At 37.7% G+C, this 21,911-nt stretch overlaps 1 protein-coding gene across 1 annotated transcript in view; it reads left to right on the top strand.

Moving 5' to 3' along the window:
* Positions 1 to 21,911, top strand: part of RSPO3 (R-spondin 3) — a 94,292-nt gene that overhangs the window by 25,646 nt on the left and 46,735 nt on the right. Inside the window, exons 2-4 of the mRNA XM_070795822.1 lie at positions 10,753 to 10,944; positions 12,905 to 13,051; positions 19,078 to 19,275. Of these exons, the coding sequence (XP_070651923.1) occupies positions 10,753 to 10,944; positions 12,905 to 13,051; positions 19,078 to 19,275 (537 nt within the window). The remainder of the gene's footprint in view (positions 1 to 10,752; positions 10,945 to 12,904; positions 13,052 to 19,077; positions 19,276 to 21,911) is intronic.

Raw genomic sequence — 21,911 nt, 5'->3', positions numbered from 1 at the left:
TTACCCCCATCCAGGCCTTCTTGTCCTCTATTCACCTCCACTTGGGAACATAGCCACTTGGAGAAGGGGAAGCTCTCCCGCTCTTACCAACAGCTGGAGATGTTGATTCAGTACCTTATGTATTACACCCATAGCAGAGTGCATTAACTTTATGATAGATTTTCTGCTTGTAATTAAGGGGAAAAAATTCCACTATTTTGATTCTACAAATGCTTTTTGTTGCAGTTTCAGCATCAACTACAGCTATTGGTAGGTCACATGAAAACTAATATGGTTTTCACTGCATTTGAAGAATCAACTTTGGAATTAGTCCTTAGGTTATTTAATTCATTTAATGGGAGAAAAAAGAACATAATAGTGGGATTCTAAAAGGAAGGTTAGATCATAAGTGAAAACGATAATGTTGTTGTTCTAAATTAGACTGTGTCAGTATGTGTCACTAATGGCAAGAATTCAGAAAAATACCAAAAAAAGATTATATGCAAGATTGCAGAATGCTTTACTTTTTTAGAGTTTGTTCTTATGACATCTTATATATTTCATAACATTTTTGTTTCTCCTCACCACTACCAAGGCCCCCTCCCCTCCCCCCGACACACACTCCAGTACAGTAGAATGAAAATTTAAAACCCCAAAGAAAACTAAAGTTACTGCTAGAGAGAGATGGGAGAAACAAAAATGAAATAACATCTTCCCAAGAGCAAAGTACAGGTAGAACAATGTACACGAGATTGGAATCTGAATGTAAATTCCTAAGTTATGTCTAGTTAGAACATTATCCTTTAATATAAAACTTAATAAGAAAACCTGTGTTTGTGGAATCCAAGATGTTGGTTCTGTTCTATAACCTATAAAATTAGCAAAAAATTAAAGTGGATGACTAAGTCAGGCAAAAATGTGTTCTTTCCTTTCCTTCTGATGTCTGCTTAGCAATGCAGAGTCTAAAGGGTCTTGGTAGACAATCCCAGCTATTTACTTTGGTCATTAAGGGTCTGTAGGATCTGGCTTTAACTTTAACCTCCTTTCCTAACCTTGTCTCATACCAGTCACAGCACTGCAGCCTCATTGGTTCCCCTTGACTATTCCTTGTGCCCTGTTCTTTCCCACAGCCTTTGTACTGACTGAGGCTCCACCTGGAGTGCTGGCCCTCAGGTTTTCCTGGCTGAGTCCTTCTCATCCTCCCAGTCTCAACTAAAGGGTAAACTTCTTAAAGGGGCCTTTCCTGACCACCGTATTTAAAGTAGATTCCCAGAGTTATTTTCTGCTTTATCCACCTGTTTACTTCCTTCACAACACTCATCACAATCTTTGACCATTTAATTTCTTTGTTGACTTGCTTATTAACTGATTAACATCATGAGATTGGGAACCAGCTGTCTTATTCGCTCCTATGTTTTCTGCACCATGTGTAGTGTGGGGCACATACAAGTTATCTGAAAATTTTATTAAAACCCTTAACACTGATCTCCACTATATACATGTGTATATAATAGCATATATATGTATATATATATATATAATAACACATACGTGTATATAATGTATATATAACATGTAATATTATATGTAATATTTTATGTAGTATATATGTATTACATGTAATACTATATATACATATATACACACGATGCAACCCACTTTCATCTTTTATTTCTAGTTCTGATTCTATAGCCTGTGGATAGACAAAGCTCAGTCATTGGCCACCAACTTGGCATCTAGTTCCAAATATTCATCATATCTTAGATTTCGGGAAATCTATGTCTGCCATCACTTGCTAGCCATGTTCTTAATATTTTGAGCTGGCTTGATTTTAGTGGAAAGTCTAGCTAATTGCTACTTAATGTTAGGTCTGTTTTATTGCTGTGGTTTTATTTTAAAGTATTTATAGAATATAAATATTAGACTCCCTTCAGGAAATTATTATTCAGTAAGAGAAAGAGAAAGATCTTCCAAGTTTTCAAAGAAATAGTTTCCATTAAAAACAGTATGTTTCCCACATAATAATGGTGGAGTCCTAACTGGGCTATATTCAGCAGCTGGTGAATACATTCCTCTCTGAGATTGCTAGGAATTTTGTGAACCCATTGGTCTGGGCACAGACTTTCAGAGTATCAGAAGTTGATTCACTGGGATAAAAGATGTGGCAGACTCGATTGTTTTAACTGCTTCATGTCGGTTAATGTCTGTAATATTTATTTAATAACAGACCAAATAGGATGTGTGAGTGTCATGTGTTTAACACAAAAACGTGTACATTTGTATATTTACATAGCATAGGCAAATTTTAATTCATTTAATGATTAAAACATTGGTATACAAAAACATTAAAATCATCAGATGATACACAGTATTTCAACAATAGAGTATATGTGTGTATATATAAACATGTCACTCTTTCAACAAATTATTAGTCAAAAATAATAATGGATGACTATGCTAGACCTCTGTTCATCCAGATATCATTATTTAAGAATGTATACAAGTATGTATGCAAATATTGTATGTATACAATTGTATACATTGTATATATACAAATGTTTATGTATACCAGTATTGTTACTATATGTACAATAAGTAATCATATTTATTCAAGCAACTTTTGATATTTTGATGTTATACCTAATAGTCCCAAGTTACCCAAATGGTTCTAGAGATCTTAGCTATAGTCACTTCTGCCCTAAAAGATTTAACTTAGGAATAAATAAGAAACATTGACTCTCAATATTTTCTGGGGTTGAATCAATAAAATTTGAAAGAGACTGCCAAGTTATTCAAATTTTTAGTATTAGATTTTTCTTAAAGTGAATATTGCCAGACATTCCAGAGGAACCACAGAACATCTTTTTCTATGACCAAAACATTGTATTAAACTTAAAAATGATTCTATAACAATCAAGTCTCAAGATATGATAGAAACGTGCTGTTCTTACTTAGGCAGGAAAAAAGTCTACATTTTCTCTAAGTGAATTGATAACTCAAATAAATGGCACCTAGAGAACTTTGTGTGTGTGTGTGTGTGTGTGTGAGAGAGAGAGAGAGACTGAGCCTGTAGCGTGCCAGATCCTAGTTTCCCAACTGGGGATCAAACCCATGCCCACTGCATTGGGAATGCCAAGTCTGAAGCAGCAGACCACCAGGGAAGTCCCCTAGGGAAGCTTTTATTATATTATTTTGAATGATTTATTTCATAATTAATGAAGCATCCTCAAAATGTATGTGATATAAAATCTGATTTCTTTACTATATGTTCATAGCTGCAGTTAATTTAAAATCAATTATTGGGCTTCCTTAGTGGCTCAGATGGTAAAGAATCTGCCTGCAATGCAGGACACGTGGGTTCAATCCCTGGGTTGGGAAGATCCCCTGGAGAAGGGCAAGGCAACCCTCTCCAAGCTTCAGCAGCATGTGAACTGAGAACTTCCAGATGTACAAGCTGGATTTAGAAATGGCAGAGAAACCAGAGATCAAATTGCCAACATCTGTTGGATCATAAAAAAGCAAGAGAATTCCAGAAAAATATTGGCTTCATTGACTATGCCAAAGTATTTGACTATGTGGATCACAACAAACTATAGAAAATTCTTAAAAAGATGTAAATACTACACCAACTTACCTACCACGTGAGAAACCTGTATGCAGATCAAGAAAAAACAGTTAGAACCAAACATGGAAAACAGACTGGTTCAAAATTGGGAAAGGTGTGTGTCAAGGCTGTATATTGTCACTCTGCTTATTTAACTTATATGCAGAGTACATCATATGAAATGCCGGGCTGGATGACTCACAAGCTGGAATCAAGATTGCTGGGAGAAATATCAATAGCCTCAGATATGCAGAAGACACCACCCTTATGGCAGAAAGTTAAGAGGAACTAGAGAGCCTTTTGATGAAGTTAAAAAAGGAGAGGGAAAAAGCTGGCTTAAAACTCAGCATTCAAAAAATGAAGATCATGGCCTCTGGTTCCATTATTTCATGGCATATCAGTTTAGTTCAGATCAGTAGCTCAGTCAGGTCTGACTCTTTGCGACCACATGGACTGCAGCACACCAGGCCTCCCTGTCCATCACCAACTCCCGGAGTTTACGCAAACTCATGTCCATTGAGTCGGTGATGCCATCCAACCATCTCATCCTCTGTTGTCCCCTTCTCTTCCCACCTTCAATCATTCCCAGCATCAGGGTGTTTTCAAATGAGTCAGCTCTTATCATCAGGTGGCCAAAGTTTTGGAGTTTCAACTTCAACATCAGTCCTTCCAATGAATATTCAGGACTGAGTTCCTTTAGGACTGGTTGGATCTCCTTGTAGTCCAAGGGACTCCCAAGAGTCTTCTCCAACACCACAGTTCAAAAACATCAATTGTTCGGTGCTCAGCTTTCTTTATAGTCCAACTCTCACATCCACACATGACTACCGGAAAAACCATAGCCTTGACTAGATGGACCTTTGTTGACAAAGTAATGTCTCTGCTTTTCAATATGCTGTCTAGGTTGGTCATAACTTTTCCTCCAAGGAGTAAACATCTTTTAATTTCATGGCTGTAGTCATCATCTGCAGTGATTTTGGAGCCTTCATGGCATATAGAGGGCAAAAAATGAAAACAGTGAAAGACTATTTTCTTGGGCTCCAAAATCACTATGGATGGTGACTGCAACCATGAAATTCAGATGCTTGCTCCTTGGAGGAAAAGCTATGACAAACCTTGACAGCATATTAAAAAACAGAGACATTACTTTACCAGCAACAGTCTGTCTAGTCAAAGGTATGGTTTTTCCAGTAATCATGTATGGATGTGAGAGTTGGACCATAAAGAAGGCTGAGCACTGAAGAATTGATGCTTTTGAACTGTGGTGTTGGAGAAGACTCTTGAGAGTCCCTTGGACTGAAAGGAGATCCAACCAGTCCATCCTAAAGGAAATCAACTCTGAATATTCATTGGAAGGACTAATGCTGAAGCTCTAATACTTTGGCCACCTTATACAAAAAGCCTACTCATTGGAAAAGACCCTGATGCTGCAAAAGATTGAAGGGAGGAGGAGAAGGGGATGACAGAGGACCAGATGATTGGATGACATGACCAACTCAATGAACATGAGTTTGAGCAAGCTCTGGGAGATGGTGAAGGACAGGAAAACCTGGCATGCTGCAGTCCATGGGCTTGCAAAGTCAGACAGGACTGAGTAACTGAACATGAGCAACAACAATAATGGATTCCTTCTGCATAACAATTACAGTAGATTCCTTCTGCATAACAGTCAGATTAGTATTGCATTTGGGCTTTAGAAGGGAATTAAAGTAAGGCAACAGTTTCCATGGTGGCTCAGCAGTAAATAATCCACCTGCAATGCAGGAGTTGCAGGAGACACAGGTTTGGATCCCTGGGTTGGGAAGATCCCCTGGAGGAAGGCATGGCAACTCATTCCAGTATTCTTGCCTGGAGAAGCCCGTGGACAGAGGAGGCTGGTGGGCTACAGTCCATAGGGTCACGAAAAGTTGGGCACAACTAACGCTACTTAGCATGAACACACAAAGTTGGGAAAATCGTTGACTTAAACTTAAATGGTTAAAGAAACAAACTTAGATTCCAATGTTGTAGTTGGTTTTGTATATCATAAACACTAATATAAAGATTGTGTATTTTTCAAATGCACAGTACCATTTAAAACTCCAAGTTCTAGATATTTTATTTAAAAAGTTGAATTGGCTCTCATGACAAGAGCATTTAGGAATGGTTGCATCGGTTATGCATCGTAAGTTTATGAAACAGAGAAACAGTAGGAAGGTTTGTTTAATAGCTAGAGAAATTGAAGTCACTTACACCGATAGTGTCGACAGTTCAGACACTGAAAATTGGTCTGTTATGCATTAAGATATATTCTTCATACTTAACTTTCATATACAAGTTAAGAAAAGATACTTTCTTCTTTCCCAGTTTTAGGAAAAGTCATACAAATTTCTCCATGTATTTGGTGCATCATAACCAGAAGGTCCCAATTTAGAGTTTCTATGAATTCTGCCCATTTTTCACTTTATATTTATCCACATTACACATCTAAAGTTTACTTATATGTAAATAGGTTGGTTTGCTGTTGTTTAGTCTCTAAGTCATGTCCAACTCTTTTGCAACCACATGGATTGTAGCCCACAGGCTCCTCTGTGCATGGGATTTCCCAGGCAAAAATACTAGAGTGGGTTACCATTTCACATCTCCAGGGGATCTTCCCAACCTAGGGATCGAACCCACGTCTCTTGTCTCCTGCATTAGCAAGTGGATTCTTCAGCACTGTGCCACCTGGGAAGTCCTAAATAGATTGGTTTCAAGTATCAAAGGTCTAAGTTCTACTCTTGGATCTAAACTCACTATTTGTCAAGTAGCATTTCACTGAGTCCTAGTCTGGGGTTCCAAAAGAAGTAATTGTGATAACTTCTGTCCTTACTGACAGTAATGTCCATGCTTATATTATTTGTTTATTTACTGATTGCACTGAGTCTTTGTTGCAGTGTCCAGGCTTCTCTAGTTATGGTGTATGGGCTCAGTAGTTGCAGTGTGGGATCTTAGTTCCTCTACCAGTGATCAAACTCAAGTCCCTTGCTTTGGAAGGCAGATTCTTAACCACTGGACCAGCTAGGGAGTCCCTCCGTGGCTAATTTAGCCTTCTGAGATGCATGCTTTGAAAGCAAAAGTGATATAGAAATACAAAGTATTACTGAAATTGTTGTTTAGTAGCTAAGTTGTGTCCAACTCTTTGCAATCCCATGGACTGTAGCCCACCAGGCTCATCTGTCCATGGGATTTCCCAGGCAAGAATAATGGAGTGGGTTTCCATTTCTTCCTCCAGGGGATCTTCCTGACCCAGGGATTGAATCCACATCTCCTGTATTGACAGGCAGATTCTTTTCCACTGAGCCACCAGGGAATCCCTGTTACTAAAATTAACTGATTATACATCTTTTTCTCTTCCTTATTTGGACTACTATTCCTTCTTTTGGCCTCTTTGGCCATCTCCCCCTTTCAAGATGTCTTCTCTAATTAAATGACTCCCACATTCATATCTAGGAACCATTGCAACATTAAGCTCCATCTACTAAGCATCGCTTTTTGGATATTTCACAAAATCTGCAAAATCAAGGACCCCAACCATGTTTATATTTGTAGACCTTCTTATTCTATGTACCTTGCTCTTCCCTCCAACTTCAGGCTTTTATTTAGCAGTCCCTTTCCATTCTGTTTACTGGCCAAAATGCAAAACACAAGTTATTTTACGTACTCAGTCCACATTCTCTTGGTCAACATATTTGATTGATGCCGCCTCCCAAGTATCCTTGGAATATGAATCCCTCCCTCACCACATTACACTACTTCTGCTGTATTTGAAGCTTTCATCTGTCTTTTTACCTTGATCATTGCTTTAGTCTTCTAGTGTCCATGCCTGCATGCTGTCAAGGAAATTTCCCCTCTATAATAATACAGATGTGGTTATATCACTCACCAGGTTTAAGTCCTCCAAGTCTACAGAATAATTTCCTTGGGAGAGCCCACCAGGGGTTTTGTAATCTAGATCTATCCTGTGCTTCAAAATTGTCTTGATATGCCTTCTACTTCCATTCACTACTAGTTCAGCATCAGTTGCGTGGAACTTGTGCCAGTCTCCTTGATGGGAATTAACATGGTGTTCCCACCTCCGGCCCCACCATGGCCTCTTACATACTGCTAACTTTGATACATTTTCTAAGATTAAGTTCAAACTTGAGATGTTCTATGAAACGTCACCACCACCAATCCCTCCAGTGCTCGTATAAAATAATAATACAAAACATTGTTTGAAAAGGAATGATTCAGAAATAGAAAATGAAGGTATTACTAGAGTGGGGGGAAAATGAACAGCACAACAAGTAGAGTTCTATTTTCTGTCTTAGTATTATAAGACTTTAAGGCTGGAAGGGTTGTTACAGTCAATCCAGACCAAAGTTTTCTGTGGTTTCCATATAAAAAGTAAAAACTCTTCCCTTAAGATGAAGTTTGGGAAATTTGTATCTAGTTGTGTAATACCAACTGCATAACTTGAGTGATCCTTATACAAGGTTCAAGAAAGCAAAATGTCATGATTCTTAACTATAAAAGAATCTAGAATCATAGAATCTGAATTTTGTAGTCTCGATTTTTTTCTTACTTCCCACAGCATAATACTTAACCCCTCCTGAATAAATAAAGTTTGCCATTATTTGTAGCTGCCCATGTTCAAAATTCTCTGATTAAAAACAAACAGGTATTTTCTTTGCCAGTTAGAACAATTACATCTTTAATTTTTCAAAATTATGTTGTCAGAACCTTGAAAAAACAGATCAAAGTTGTAGGTATTAAACCTCACAATTAGAAAATATCCTAAATGGTACACCAAAGTAATTAACACAGTGTGATAGTGGAAGGAAGAAAATTGGGGGAAAGAATGCTATTTTGTTAAAAGCTTTTGTCTCAAAAAGCAAAATATGGGGGAAAAAAGAGTAATTGTAGTACCATGTGTGAGTTGAGTGTGCTACATTTCATCAGTAAAGGTTTTAAAGAGGAGGTTGAGAGAGATCACTTTAGCACATTTCATCATTTGGGGCAAAATTGTTAATCCTGGGATGCATACAGAGGTCTCTCTTGCAGAAGTTTCCAGACATTCAAACCCAAATTTTTAAATAAAATTTATTTCAAGGTATATCCATTTTTGAGGCTCAGAACATGTAAATCATGTTTATTTTTTTAACTAATATATTTAACCTTATAATTGACAAAAGTTTCAAGGGGCTTAAACTTACAATTCTGTTCCTTCGAGCAACTGTGTCTCAGAGACAGAGACACATTGATGTGGACCAATCCAGTCCATCTTCATTTAAATTCAGTCTCTTGCTTCCCTGAGCTCAGAATGACTTTCTTTCAAACTGAGGTCTATTTTCCCATGGATGATTTTTATGAAAAGTTTTACAGGTTTTGACCTACAACTATCACTTTTTGAAATGGATCAGTTTGATTCCAAATGCATGGAGTTTTCACCCCCTTTCTTTTTTAGGGTCTTTCCCTGATTAAAATATGTACACATTTTCTGTAAGTCTCCAATACTGGAGTTACTGGCATGAAAAATGACTCTGTTCCTTGGAAGGCAGTATTCGCTTACAAGTCCCCCAGGTCCTGTAATGTCTAAACCTCCTGTGCCACTTTATATGTCCGCCCCACCCCATGGAGGAGCATGTACAGGAAAAGCAGACTTCCCTTCCCCCACACATTTCCTCAGTTTATTTACAAAATGTCTTGGAATGAGAATGAGCTGCTTGTGGTTCCTGTGGCTGATTCAGGGATGGTTTCCTCCAGGCAGAGGATGCTGGTCAACTGAATGACCTCTCAGCAGCTAACCCATGCGCCTCCGTGGTAAGGCTGATTGGGTTTATGTGTACTCCTTCTAACTAAGCCTGATGGGACTTGTTTTTGCAGTAAAGGACTTTGCAGTAATCAAACATCACTGTGAAGACAGACTTAATAATTGGAGGTCCCTCCCACCACCAACAGAAGAGAGAGAGACACAAGGATGCCTTTGCACTCTTGTGCATCAGCCCTACTTCTCTTAGGGTCAGGATGATTCCCTTCTGCACTCCTAAAGGGACAATAAAGATGTTAATATTGTATTTGAATAGAGAATACATTAGAAGAAAAAATCATCCCAAACACTAGCTACATGAAAGATGCCCCTCAGTCAGCAAATTCCCTCTGCTCACAGACAGTGTCTATAACTAGTTAATAGTCATTTTAAAAATGTTTAAAGTTATGAAGATCTCAAGTAAACATGAATCTTCCAAATGTTTGCTTATATTTGTTCAGACTTGCTAATGAATAGTCTCACCACGTATGTTGGTGATTCTCAGAAATCTTGGGATTCTCAGGAACATGTGTAGTAGCAATCCTTAGGATGGACTGGTCATGTCCTCACCAAATGTAGATTTCACTTAAGTAAATGAAAGATGAGGGCACAAAAACTATGACTTCTCTCCTAACAGATCAAATATTGAACACAACTTATAATAAATATTATTTAATATTATAAATACTTCGTATGATCCATGTGGAACTACTGGTAAGGTACATCACATTTTCACCATTATATAAATTTCAACTGGCAAATATCATGTGAGCAGAAATGATTCAGGAAAGCATTGGCAAGGAGTGAGGTGCTAAATAGCTACAGAGCTTCAGAGTCAATTTGGTTTGAATCAAAGAGTAAAATTGTGTTTTCTAATACACCAGAATTTGAAAAAGATATCCTAGAAAGTAATGTTCCTTCTCCAATTAAGTCCCAGTCTATGTTGTCATCCTTATTTGAAGACATTAGATACATCCACCACATACATGAAAAGCAAAACTAATATGTACTGATTTCAAGGAAAGAGCACACAATTCTCATCTCCAATCTACTGGGACACTAGTTCAGTAAGGATACTTCCATTCAATTTATATTATCTATAAATATTTTGAGGCAGTATATTCTTATTTTTCAAATGCTCACATTTTTAAAACTTTGAAACTAAAAAATAATGTATGTATCTATTCAAGGGAAACACCAGATCACAGAAAAGAGAGGGAAAAATTCTGAACTCATTCACCCATTACCACCAAATTGCAAGCTAATAAAAGAACATGTGTATCCTGCCCAGAGAACGTCACTGAACTTCTATATTTATGATTTAACTGTTATTTTTGTCTTTCTACATTTGTCCCCCCAGTGCATCCTAACGTCAGTCAAGGCTGCCAAGGAGGCTGTGCAACATGTTCAGATTACAATGGATGTTTGTCATGTAAGCCCAAACTATTTTTTGTTCTGGAAAGAATTGGCATGAAGCAGATTGGAGTGTGTCTCTCTTCATGTCCAAGTGGATATTATGGAACCCGATATCCAGATATAAATAAGTGTACAAGTAAGTGCCTAAACAAAATTATGTTTTTATCTCATCCTTGGGGGATGGCATCAGTGACTTGATGGACATGAGTTTGAGCAACCTCTGGGAGTTGGTGATGGACAGGGAAGCCTGGCGTGCTGCAGTCCACAGGGTTGCAAAGAGTCAGACAGGACTGAGTGACTGAACTGAACTGACTGGGGGTACTTTCCAGATATGAAATGGCCTCTAGAATTTTTTTAATATTCAATGTTAAGTAAATGATAGTCTTTACCTGACAGTTAGACTGAACCATACTTGAACTTAGCCCTCAGGGCAGGAAAATTCTCACCACTCTGAAAAATATTCCAGTTTTGAGAGGTGTTTTTTGTTTTGTTTTGTTTTGTTTCATTGTAAAAAACAAAACTGAGAATGTGGTGATTATTCATTGAACCTGTATAAGAATATGGCAAGCACCAATGCCATCTGGGTTCCCACTGCTATCACGGAATCCAAGTATTTAATGACTGAAAGAAGTAATTCAGCTCTTCTTGCTTCAAGGATTCCATTACAACAACTGAAATATTGACTTATCGGTTGGAATTAAATGTTGGAAACTCTCAGATCACCTCTCATGTAGACCCTGAAAGTCTTCTCTCCACACTGTAGACTGAGGAACTTTTCAAAACACGAATTAGCACACAGCACTTCTCCAGCATACACCGCATGTGGCCCTGCTTTTCTCTCCAAATTCCCTCCTGTGACTGCCCCTCGATCACTTTGCACAAACTCCACCGGCCTGCTTACAGGATCCCCTCACTTCAAGGCTTTTGAAATCACTGTTCTACACTCCCTGCCTGGTAGTTTGGAAAGCTCTTTGCCCACACCTTCACTTGTTGGCTGGCTCTCTCCCTTCATTTAAGATGCTGCTCAGATGTCATCTTCTGAGAGAGGCATTCCATGGCTATCTTATCCAAAACAATCAACCTCTTCCCCTTACCTGGTGGCTCAGATGGTAAAGCATCTGTCTACAATGTGAGAAACCTGGGTTTGATCCCTGGGTGGGGAAGATTCCCTGGAGAAGGAACTGGCAACCCACTCCAGTACTCTTGCCTTGAAAATCCCATGGACGGAGGAGCTTGGTGCAGGCTACTATCCATGGGGTCACAAAGAGTTGGGCACAACTGAGTGACTTCACTTCACTTCACTTTCCCCTTACCTGTCATTTTGCATATCTTTTTCCTACCTTTTAGGTCTGTCTTAATTTTTTTCTACATCACTTGTCACTCTGGAATAAGTCTGAAACAGACTGCCTAGTTTCAAAGACCACTGTGTTCCATGGTCTTGAGTTAATGACACAATCTTTTTGAGCTATAGTTCCCTTATCTGTAAAATAAGAGATAATAGGGGCTTCCTCGCTGGGTTGTTGTAAGGTTTAAATGACTTAATATTGTAAAATACTTGTAGCAGTGTGTGACCCATGGTAATCACCATGTAAGGGTCAACTATCATTGTTGATCACATCTCCCATCTTAGAATATAAGCATCATGAAGAACAGACCTTATCTCTCTTTTGTTTGCTGCTGTCAACGTATATCTAGAATGGTGCTTGGCACACAGTGGGCAATCAAATATTTGGTGAATGAACGAAGAAATCTCAAGAGCAGCGCGAAGGCAATATCGTAGCACATTTCATGAAAGTTCTAATAAAACATTTTTACTATCATTTAGTAGAAGTAGACGTGCAGTCTTATAAACATTCTTGTCAAAATTTTTTCACAAGGCCAGAAGAACAACAATTTTGAAATCAATGACTGATGTGCATCAACTAAATGATTATGGAGGACTCTTGAATTCTGTTTGGCAAAATAGTTTGAGGCTGTGTGTTTAACACACAAGTTGCAGGTGCCAGTGTTGTAAGCGTACAGAACTGGACCCACAAAAAATAGTTAACTCACAATAATGGAAGTCTATTTCTCTTTTCTTTTTTTTTTGTTTTCAGAATGCAAAGCTGACTGTGATACCTGTTTCAACAAAAATTTCTGCACAAAGTGTAAAAGTGGATTTTACTTACACCTTGGAAAGTGCCTTGACAATTGCCCAGAAGGGTTGGAAGCCAATAACCACACCATGGAGTGCGTCAGTATTGGTGAGGACTTAGGAGATTTGAGAAACATCAGAGCTGATAACATCAGTCTCCGCTCAGAGTCCTGCCTCGCAAGAACCTGAGGGGTTCCTCTTAGAGGCTCACTCCCTCCTTTACAAAGATAACATCTTAATGGGCCTTACTCAGCATGTATTACAGTAAATTTAACACCTTGTGGGCGCCCCATTATTTCTTAGGAACTGTCAATAACTCTTTCAACTATTGTGATATAGACTTATTTTGTATCATTATTTAATGAAGTTTTACTTATAGCAATTTATAGGTATACACACACATACTTCCATATATATGTGTGTGTGTGTGTTACAAATTTAATCTTGAACTACATTTCCACCTTAGCTCAAGAGTTTCCATCTAGGTCTAATGTCAACCAGTGACCAAAGTTATTTTCCAAAAGGAGGAAACATATTCTCTGGATCCAGCCCATTAATACTCAGTAAATGGATCAAAGATTTAAAGAACTGGATATGATAAATCATATTTTTAAAAATCACACTTTTTTCTCTCACACTACTTTGCTGAAATTCTCTGCTTGCACAGGTATTCAGAGACAAGAAGAGGATTTTGGACTTACTCAAACTGACAGACGGACACAGTCCCAGGGTCTGATTAATTGCAGGCTGAGTTTCCTGGAGGGGAGGTTCCTCAGACAAGTTGTTTGTCTAAATAACGGATCACTGTCAGGCTATATTTTCCCTCTTTTAAATGGTGGGCAGCTACTACAGCTACGAGTTTGATGAACAGTTGGGGAGCAGATGCTCAACCAAATGGGGAAACAGCATACTAAATCTCAAAATCCCCTGGGCAAGGGCTGCAAGAACCTTTGATGCTGCAGTGATGCTGGCATATGCACACAAATGTCCCCTTGATTCAGTACGAGATAGTCTCCAGGACACCCCTGGGGTCCCCACAGACAGATCCATTAGAATCGAAAATACTGGAGTAATAGCTCTAAAGTGGCGCTTTAACCATTTCAGATCCATATGAGACTTTTATTTCTAAACAAAGTTTGTATAAGAATGAAACAAATAGATGAAATTTTGAAGATAATTTCAGAAGCATCTGGGAAACAACTTTCCTGAAACAGTTCATGGCTCAATTTGGTTGAGTCTTTATTTTTTTCCCTCTAGGCAATAAAAACAGAAAAATAACTTAGAAATAGAGTAAAAGGTACATGAGAAAGCACTTCACATTCATTTCTCTGTAGGTCCTGAGGGCTGATGATTAGAGGTAATAACTTCCAAACTGTGGAGAAAATAGGAAACAGTTCTGTGGAATATTCAAGGACAGAAGTTCAGAATGAGTTGTAGAAAGTTAGTGGTGTTGCTCTACCTAGGAAAGGGGTGAATGTTTAGACTTATCAGTTGTAGAAGGTGTAGTATCAGTCCTTCAGAGGCCATTCATCTTAAATGTGTTAAAGCTTTCCTATCAGAGAGAGCATTTAACATCTCAAACTGTGGGATTAGCTGTTAAAGCTTCCTGGTAATTTATGCAAAGTAATTTACATAAAGATTGGTAACACAATTAAATTTAAGAAATGTATATATTTTAGAATAGGGGTTAGCAATCTAAAAGCCATTTAGTGAATCTGGCTCCTTGAATAGATGGGTGTAAATCAGGGGTCCCCAATTTCTGGGATCTAATGCCTGATGATCTGAGGTGGCGCTGATGTAATAGGAATAGGAATAAAGTGCAAAAAAAAAAAAATGTAATGCACTTGAATCATCCCAAAACCATCCCCTAACCCCTGGTCCATGGGAAAATTGTCTTTCGTGAAATAGATCCCTGGTGCCAAAAAGGTTGGGGACTGCTGGAATTGACCTCTGACATAGGAATAGGCAAATCAACTGCTTTAGTTCTCAGCTGGCTTTTGTTGCTTGCTCTCTAAGGGATGCCTCCCATTGCATGGTATCTGGCCTACAAGCAGTGTGTTGGCCATGCCCGTGAGTTTACCTCAGAATTTCATGAAAAATGATAACCTGCTTGATGATCACAAAGAACTGTTAAAGCTGTTCCTTTAACAAATCTGAAGACTAGAACCCAGTGAGCTGAAACAGTGATCCCAAGGACACAATGTGAGTTACTGTCAGTGCTATAATTAGTACCTCGACTCTAGCTCTCTAGGACAGAGGTTGAAGGCTATGTCTCTCCCTTTGCTAGAATCTAGACCATATGACTTGTATCTTACCCAGATTTTAAATTGAGAGAGCCTGTCATAAACTGAGAAAACACTACCCTCATACAGAGCTAGGGGGAAAGACTCACATCATAACATATCCACTTCTCATGGTTTGCAGGTCGAATTAAGCAAAAATGTCAGATGTGCCCAATCTTTTAGTAGACCTATTACTTACACTTTGTGCTCCAAATATTTGCCTCTTTTCTGCACTGTCATTCTGCCATTGTCATTGCTCTTCTTAGAGAGCTGGTGTTCAAGTAGTCATAGAAGGAAAGTACCTAGCTTCAAACAGTGAGTAGTGAAGTAAATGGCCTTGCTACATTCCTTCTGGAGCTATGCAGTCAGGCAACAAGAATGAGAAGTGAATAATGTTGTAAGACCACTACTAGTGAAACATTCGGGTTGAACTTTTCTCCATTTCAAGAATCCCTTTTACAGCATTCCAGGCTGATGATCAACCACACCATGACCACTTCCGGGGACAAGGAGCTCATTACATTTTTGAGACACTTGTTTCATTAGTGAACAGTTAAACGTTTCCAATGTTAAGATTATTCTTAATGCAGAATATAGAAGAAAGGCAGAGTTGAGCAGTCCTGCTTTTTTCCTTAATTACCTCTTAACCAAATAGTGCCCCAGACCTACACTGTTCATTTAATGATCTGAATATTACTTAAATCACCCTTTTTGTTGTCTTTACATGTTCAACAAAGTTGCCATTTTTTCCAAAAATCTTTCTGCACACAAACATTAAAGGCTCATTTCTTATTCTCTCAATATTTTTTAACTATCTTATTGTATTAGAGCCCTTTATTGTCTGAACTCATTAGTTTTGAATATTTTTCCTCCTCCTTCTTCAATGGAATAATATAAGGCTGTCAGTAAAATTTCATTTTTAGAACCATTCATCATCTGACTGAAGCTACCTATGTTGTAATTTTTAAAATCTGTTTCTCTGAAGTCTAGATATGCTTTTTCCTAGAGCATCTTTGCTCTTATAAAAAAGCACTAAAGTTTGGGTCATTTCCACATCATATAATTTTTTTTCTAATTTAGTACTCATAGTTCTGGCATTAAATGAATACTGGACAAAGTTACAGCTCACAAACTGGATTTATTTTTTCCATTTACTTTCTTGAAGGTATTTTTATTGGTGTGTACTAAAGCTCCCCTATGTTTTAATGACTAATATTGGGATCAGAGATATGACCTTAACTGGCAAGAGATTATGACATCATTAGGTGATTTGGTTGCTCTATTCTTTAGCCAATATTATAACAGTATAGCTGAGCGTGAAGACTCTTTTGAAAGTGGCTCAATAAAGTTCATTTAAGTTCATAGAAACTTAAACTCACATCCATTTCCACTCAACTCTGTGTTGCACTCAGATATCTGAAAGTAACTGAAAAAAGCATGTGAAAAAAAATGTATTATGAATGGTTTTAAATTTCTAAAACATTTAAGTTATCTTTCTTGAGATTGTACGAAAAATAGTATTCTGCTCTGAAATAAGGATTCTTTACATCAGAAGCTAGCAAAAAAGGTTACTGGGAATTTGTTTTTGTAGAAAGAGAGTCTTCTATCATCTGAAAGGGTTACTGTTGCAAGTCATTTCAGTTGTTGTAAGTCAGGAAGTTTTATGAACATAAATATAAGAATATCACCTTGCAGGTACGTATTTTTATAAGTGCAAAAATCTGTTATAGGAAAGACCTTGGAAAGCCAAGACTGAAAAGATTGAAACATACAGAAAAAGGGAAAAAATTCTACCAAAGAAGCTTTAGAAAAAGGATATCAATTCATCCGAGAAACAAGCCAGTCAAGTGAATTCTAGAAGCAGTTTATCAGCTGAAATTGACCTGGAATTCACTTAAAATAGACACTGCTATGCCTGATCTATACTAATTAATAATTGGCAATATTACAGTATTGTAGCACTGTAGCAAAGGCAGTGAGTTGTAGGCCAAAGACCTGGATTCATCTTTTGCTTAACCATTGTCTCGTACAGAAGTTCTCAAAGTGTGTTCTCAGTACCTGCAAATCTGTATCACCTGTATCATAAAAATGCAAATTCTCAGGCCCCACACAAGACAACTGAATCAGAAACTCAGGGTTGGGACAGGTCCAACATTGTTTGTTTTAGCAAGCCCTCACTGAAGGTGATCCTGTTGCACAATGAACTATGAGAATCAATTCTTGAGAATGACTAACCTAGCAAGCTATGGTCAGTCAGTTCAGTTCAGTTGCTCAGTCGTGTCTGACTCTGCAACCCTATGGACTGCAGCACGCCAGGCTTCCCTGTCCATCACCAACTCCCGGAGCTTGCTCTAACTCATGTTCATCAAGTCGGTGATGCCATCCAACCATCTAATCCTCTGTCATCCCCTTATCCTCCTGCCTTCAATCTTTCCCAGCATCAGGGTCTTTTCCAAGAGGTCAGTTCTTCTCATCAGGTGGCCAAAGTATTGGAGTTTCAGCTTCAGCATCAGTCCTTCCAATGAATATTCAGGGTTGATTTCCTTTAGGATTGACTGGTTTGATCTCCTTGCAGTCCAAGGGACTCTCAAGAGTTTTCTCCAACACCACAGTTCAAAAACATCAATTCTTTGGTGCTCAGCTTTCTTTATAGTCCAACTCTCACATCCATACATGACTACTAAAAAAAACCATAGCTTTGACTAGACAGACCTTTGTTGGCAAAGTAATGTCCCTGCTTTTTAATATGCTTTCTAGGTTGATCATGGCTTTTCTTTCAAGGAGCAAGCATCTTTTAATTTCTTGGCTGCAGTAATCATCTGGTCAGGATCAATCAATAGTTGTAGCAGGGCTTCCCTGGTTGCTCAGTGGTAAAGAATCTTCCTGCCAATGCAGGAGATGCAGGTTTGATCCCTGATTCAGGAAGATCCCACGTACCATGGAACAACTAAACCCACGTGTCACAACTATTGAGCCTGTATCCTAGAGCCGGGAGCTGCAATTACTGAGTCCTCATGCCACAACTACTGAAGCCGGTGTGCCCTTAGAGCCCATGCTCCACAACTACAGTAGCTCCAGCTTGCCGAGACAAAAGAGAAAGCCCCCAAGCATCAACGAAGACCCAGCATCAGTTCAGTTCAGTTCAGTCGCTCAGTTGTGTCCGACTCTTTGCGACCCCATGAATCGCAGCACGCCAGGCCTCCCTGTCCCTCACCAACTCCCGAAGTTCACCCAGACTCACATCCTTCTTGTCAGTGATGCCATCCAGCCATCTCATCCTCTGTCGTCCCCTTCTCCTCCTGCCCCCAATCCCTCCCAGCATCAGAGTCTTTTCCAATGAGTCAACTCTTCACATGAGGTAGCCAAAGTACTGGAGTTTCAGCTTTAGCATCATTCCTTCCAAAGAAATCCCAGGGCTGATCTCCTTCAGAATGGACTGGTTGGATCTCCTTGCAGTCCAAGGGAATTTCAAGAGTCTTCTCCAACACCACAGTTCAAAAGCATTAATTCTTCCCAGCATAGCCATAAACAAATACATAAATTGTAGCAGTGCTCTAGAAATTATAAAGCATTGGTTACTCATGAGTAATTACATTAATGCCTGAGTTAAAATCTACAGTGAAAAGTAAGCCCAATGCAAGAGTGATTTTACCTGATAATATAAGGATTAAAAAGGGGAAAACATTCTATTCCTGCCTTTCCCTATTTCTTAAGTCATCTTGCCCAGTTTCATCCTGCAGGATTTCTGCTCAGAATTTGGGCAAGTACTGATGGAAGCAAGTCTTTTTGTTTATTTAACAATTGTGAAACTGTGTGTGAGTGAACTGAGGCTGTTTCTGGTGTTCTGTTTCAGTGCACTGTGAGGCCAGTGAATGGAGCCCTTGGAGTCCATGCACAAAGAAAGGAAAAACATGCGGCTTCAAAAGAGGAACTGAAACACGGGTCCGAGAAATAATACAGCATCCATCAGCAAAGGGTAACCTGTGTCCCCCCACCAGTGAGGCAAGGAAGTGTACAGTGCAAAGGAAGAAATGTCCAAAGGGAGAACGAGGTACAGTCATACCAACAATATGTGCTCAGTTGGATCCACATGATTTGATGCAAATTTCACTATTTCTTAGGAAACATTTAGTATGATCACTCATGTCTAAAAAAGTCTAAAATGTGTACCAAAGAATATGTTGGCTGTAAAGTACAGAATCTTGAGATGGTGATTCTTAAAAATGGAGCTTGGTATCAGAACTTTTCACACAAGTGTGCTAAATGAATCCTGGAGAAGGAGCTGCATTATAATGCATCTATGTCTATATCTTCCTTTGGGGCCATTATCTTTCCTATCACGCATCTTCCTAGTACCTGGCAAACTCATGGGAAGCCTCAGAAATGCAAAGTCTAACAGCATTTGGTACACATATGAGAATGGTGAATACCAGCCACCAACTTACTCCTTTTTTCATTTCCTACAAATCAAAGTAGTGCAATTAGGTGTTAAGCTTTTATAGCAAAACATGTTTTAAAAGTTGTATATTTTATTAGCATAATACAAGCATTAATGACAATTTATCCCCAGATTTTTTCATATTACACTAACTTTATATATCAGATTATAGAACCTACCAAATCAATATTAAATAACTCTGTGTAAGGGCTTGTTCTGAAGTCTTGTTAGGGCTAAAGAAAACTCATGTATCATTTAATATGATGCTTTCTGGTGATTAAACATCTATCTAGAAGATTTGCAGCTGTTGACTTTTAAAATATAATTTTTCCATCTTTCTTGCTTATCCCCAGTACCACTGCCTACAAATATGCTATGTACCTATTAGTAGTAATCTGAGTCTATAAATGATCCTTTCAATTAATTAATTGAAAAAATTAATGCAGCCAAGCTATAGCTTGGCTGACTCTATAGTTGAACTTCCTTTGCTTATTTCATTCATTCATCATTTTATTGAATTTTTACTTTATAACCACACATAGAGCTAAGCACTTGGGATTCTCAACTAAATAGGGTACCATCTCTATTCTGAAGTTACACTCAGAGTCCAGTGGAAGGTTGAGATAAGTTTAAGCAGATAATCATAGTATCACATATGAAGGGAGACTTGGTGTGTGAAAACACTCAATGGAAACACAGAAGAGAGTGCTGTGAAACTTTAACTTTGCTCATACAAGAAAGAACTTGGGTCACCCATCCTTTGCACTGTCTTCACTGTACCAAAAGACCAAGTTGATCATCATCAGGATGGGTACAGCCTGCCGTTGCCATTAGTAATCAAGTAGTTAATGTGACAAACTTCTTGAGTATGTGGATTATTTTAAAGGAAATTTCAAACTTTTGTAAATTTATAGGAGGTTTTGATTAAAAATTAGGTTTAAGGAATGAAAGTTGGCTAGTGAAAAAGGTCTTTCTGACATTTGTTACCAATTAATTTAAAACATCTTAGATTTTAAAAGTTGGATTTGGAAATCAAATATTTCATCACTCTTACTTGCTGGTAAGCTCCCATAGCCTTACATTTACTTATGTTTACTAAATTTTCTTGAAATTTAATGATTCACAGGTGGTCTTTGTTCATATTATTTTTTCCACAAAGATTCTACATTACTAATCAGTATTTAGTGTACTTTGCTTTTAAAATATAAGTGAAGAAAATCTCATCCAATAGATAAATTATGATACTAATTACATTTTATTTCTTTTATTTGAGAAAGTAGTCTTCTAATATATTTTGCTAGCACTGACTTAAACATTGAAAAATGTTAGGTTTTAGACTAGCAGCAAGTAAAATAAATGCCATAAGAAGTTTAAAAGAATAACCTGTAACATAAGCTTGACTTAAAGTTTCTTTCTGGTCTTTTTTTTCCCTTCTAAGTAGGATACAATGACATTTTATGTTTACAATGAGAACTTTATACAACTAGAAAATTTTAGGTGCTTTATTCTTTTCCAAATTTGATAATCAATAAACTACCGAGTAGGAAGTGTGGATTACATGTATAATTAAATTCAAGATTCAGTTCCATTTTTATTTAATTTTCACTCTTTTTTTTTTAATTTTATTTTATTTTTAAACTTTACATAATTGTATTAGTTTTGCCAAATATCAAAATGAATCCACCACAGGTATACATGTGTTTATACATCTGTCAAAAGTATTTTCTCAAGTAGCCTATCTAGAAAGTTAAGATAGGAAGGAAACCACTTTTCTCTTCTTTCCTTAACTTCTCTAATCTATTGATTTTCTTAACTTCTCCTAATAATAACTCAAATGTCAAATAAATATCTATTTGAATATGAAGAAACCAAATAGAAAAGTAATTATGACTTCTGAACTTGCCACTCTAGCAAAAATCACATCAAAATCATACTACTACCCAGAGCCTTCTCATTTATATTGTATATCTCAGAGCTATACAATAAAATGATAAATATAAACACAATAAAGTGATGAAGATACGATTTATCCTACCACTAGAAGAACTGTTACTTGAGCTGCACCTAAATCCTTGTCGATTTACAAAATAACATCTTCTAGGTTCATGGCTGAGCATTTCCATATGAGTAAGCTAAAAGATAAGGCTTTATAAAACAAAATTTAGCCTGAAAATCTTGAATTTAAATTTATATCTATCATCCCTGCCTAAGAGGTTAACAATAGACAGAGGTAGATAATTCTTATTTGG

Source organism: Bos indicus, chromosome 9 (genome assembly GCF_029378745.1).
Source record: "Bos indicus isolate NIAB-ARS_2022 breed Sahiwal x Tharparkar chromosome 9, NIAB-ARS_B.indTharparkar_mat_pri_1.0, whole genome shotgun sequence".
Taxonomy (NCBI): Eukaryota; Metazoa; Chordata; class Mammalia; order Artiodactyla; family Bovidae; genus Bos; species Bos indicus.
This window is presented reverse-complemented; position numbering and strand designations above follow the sequence as displayed.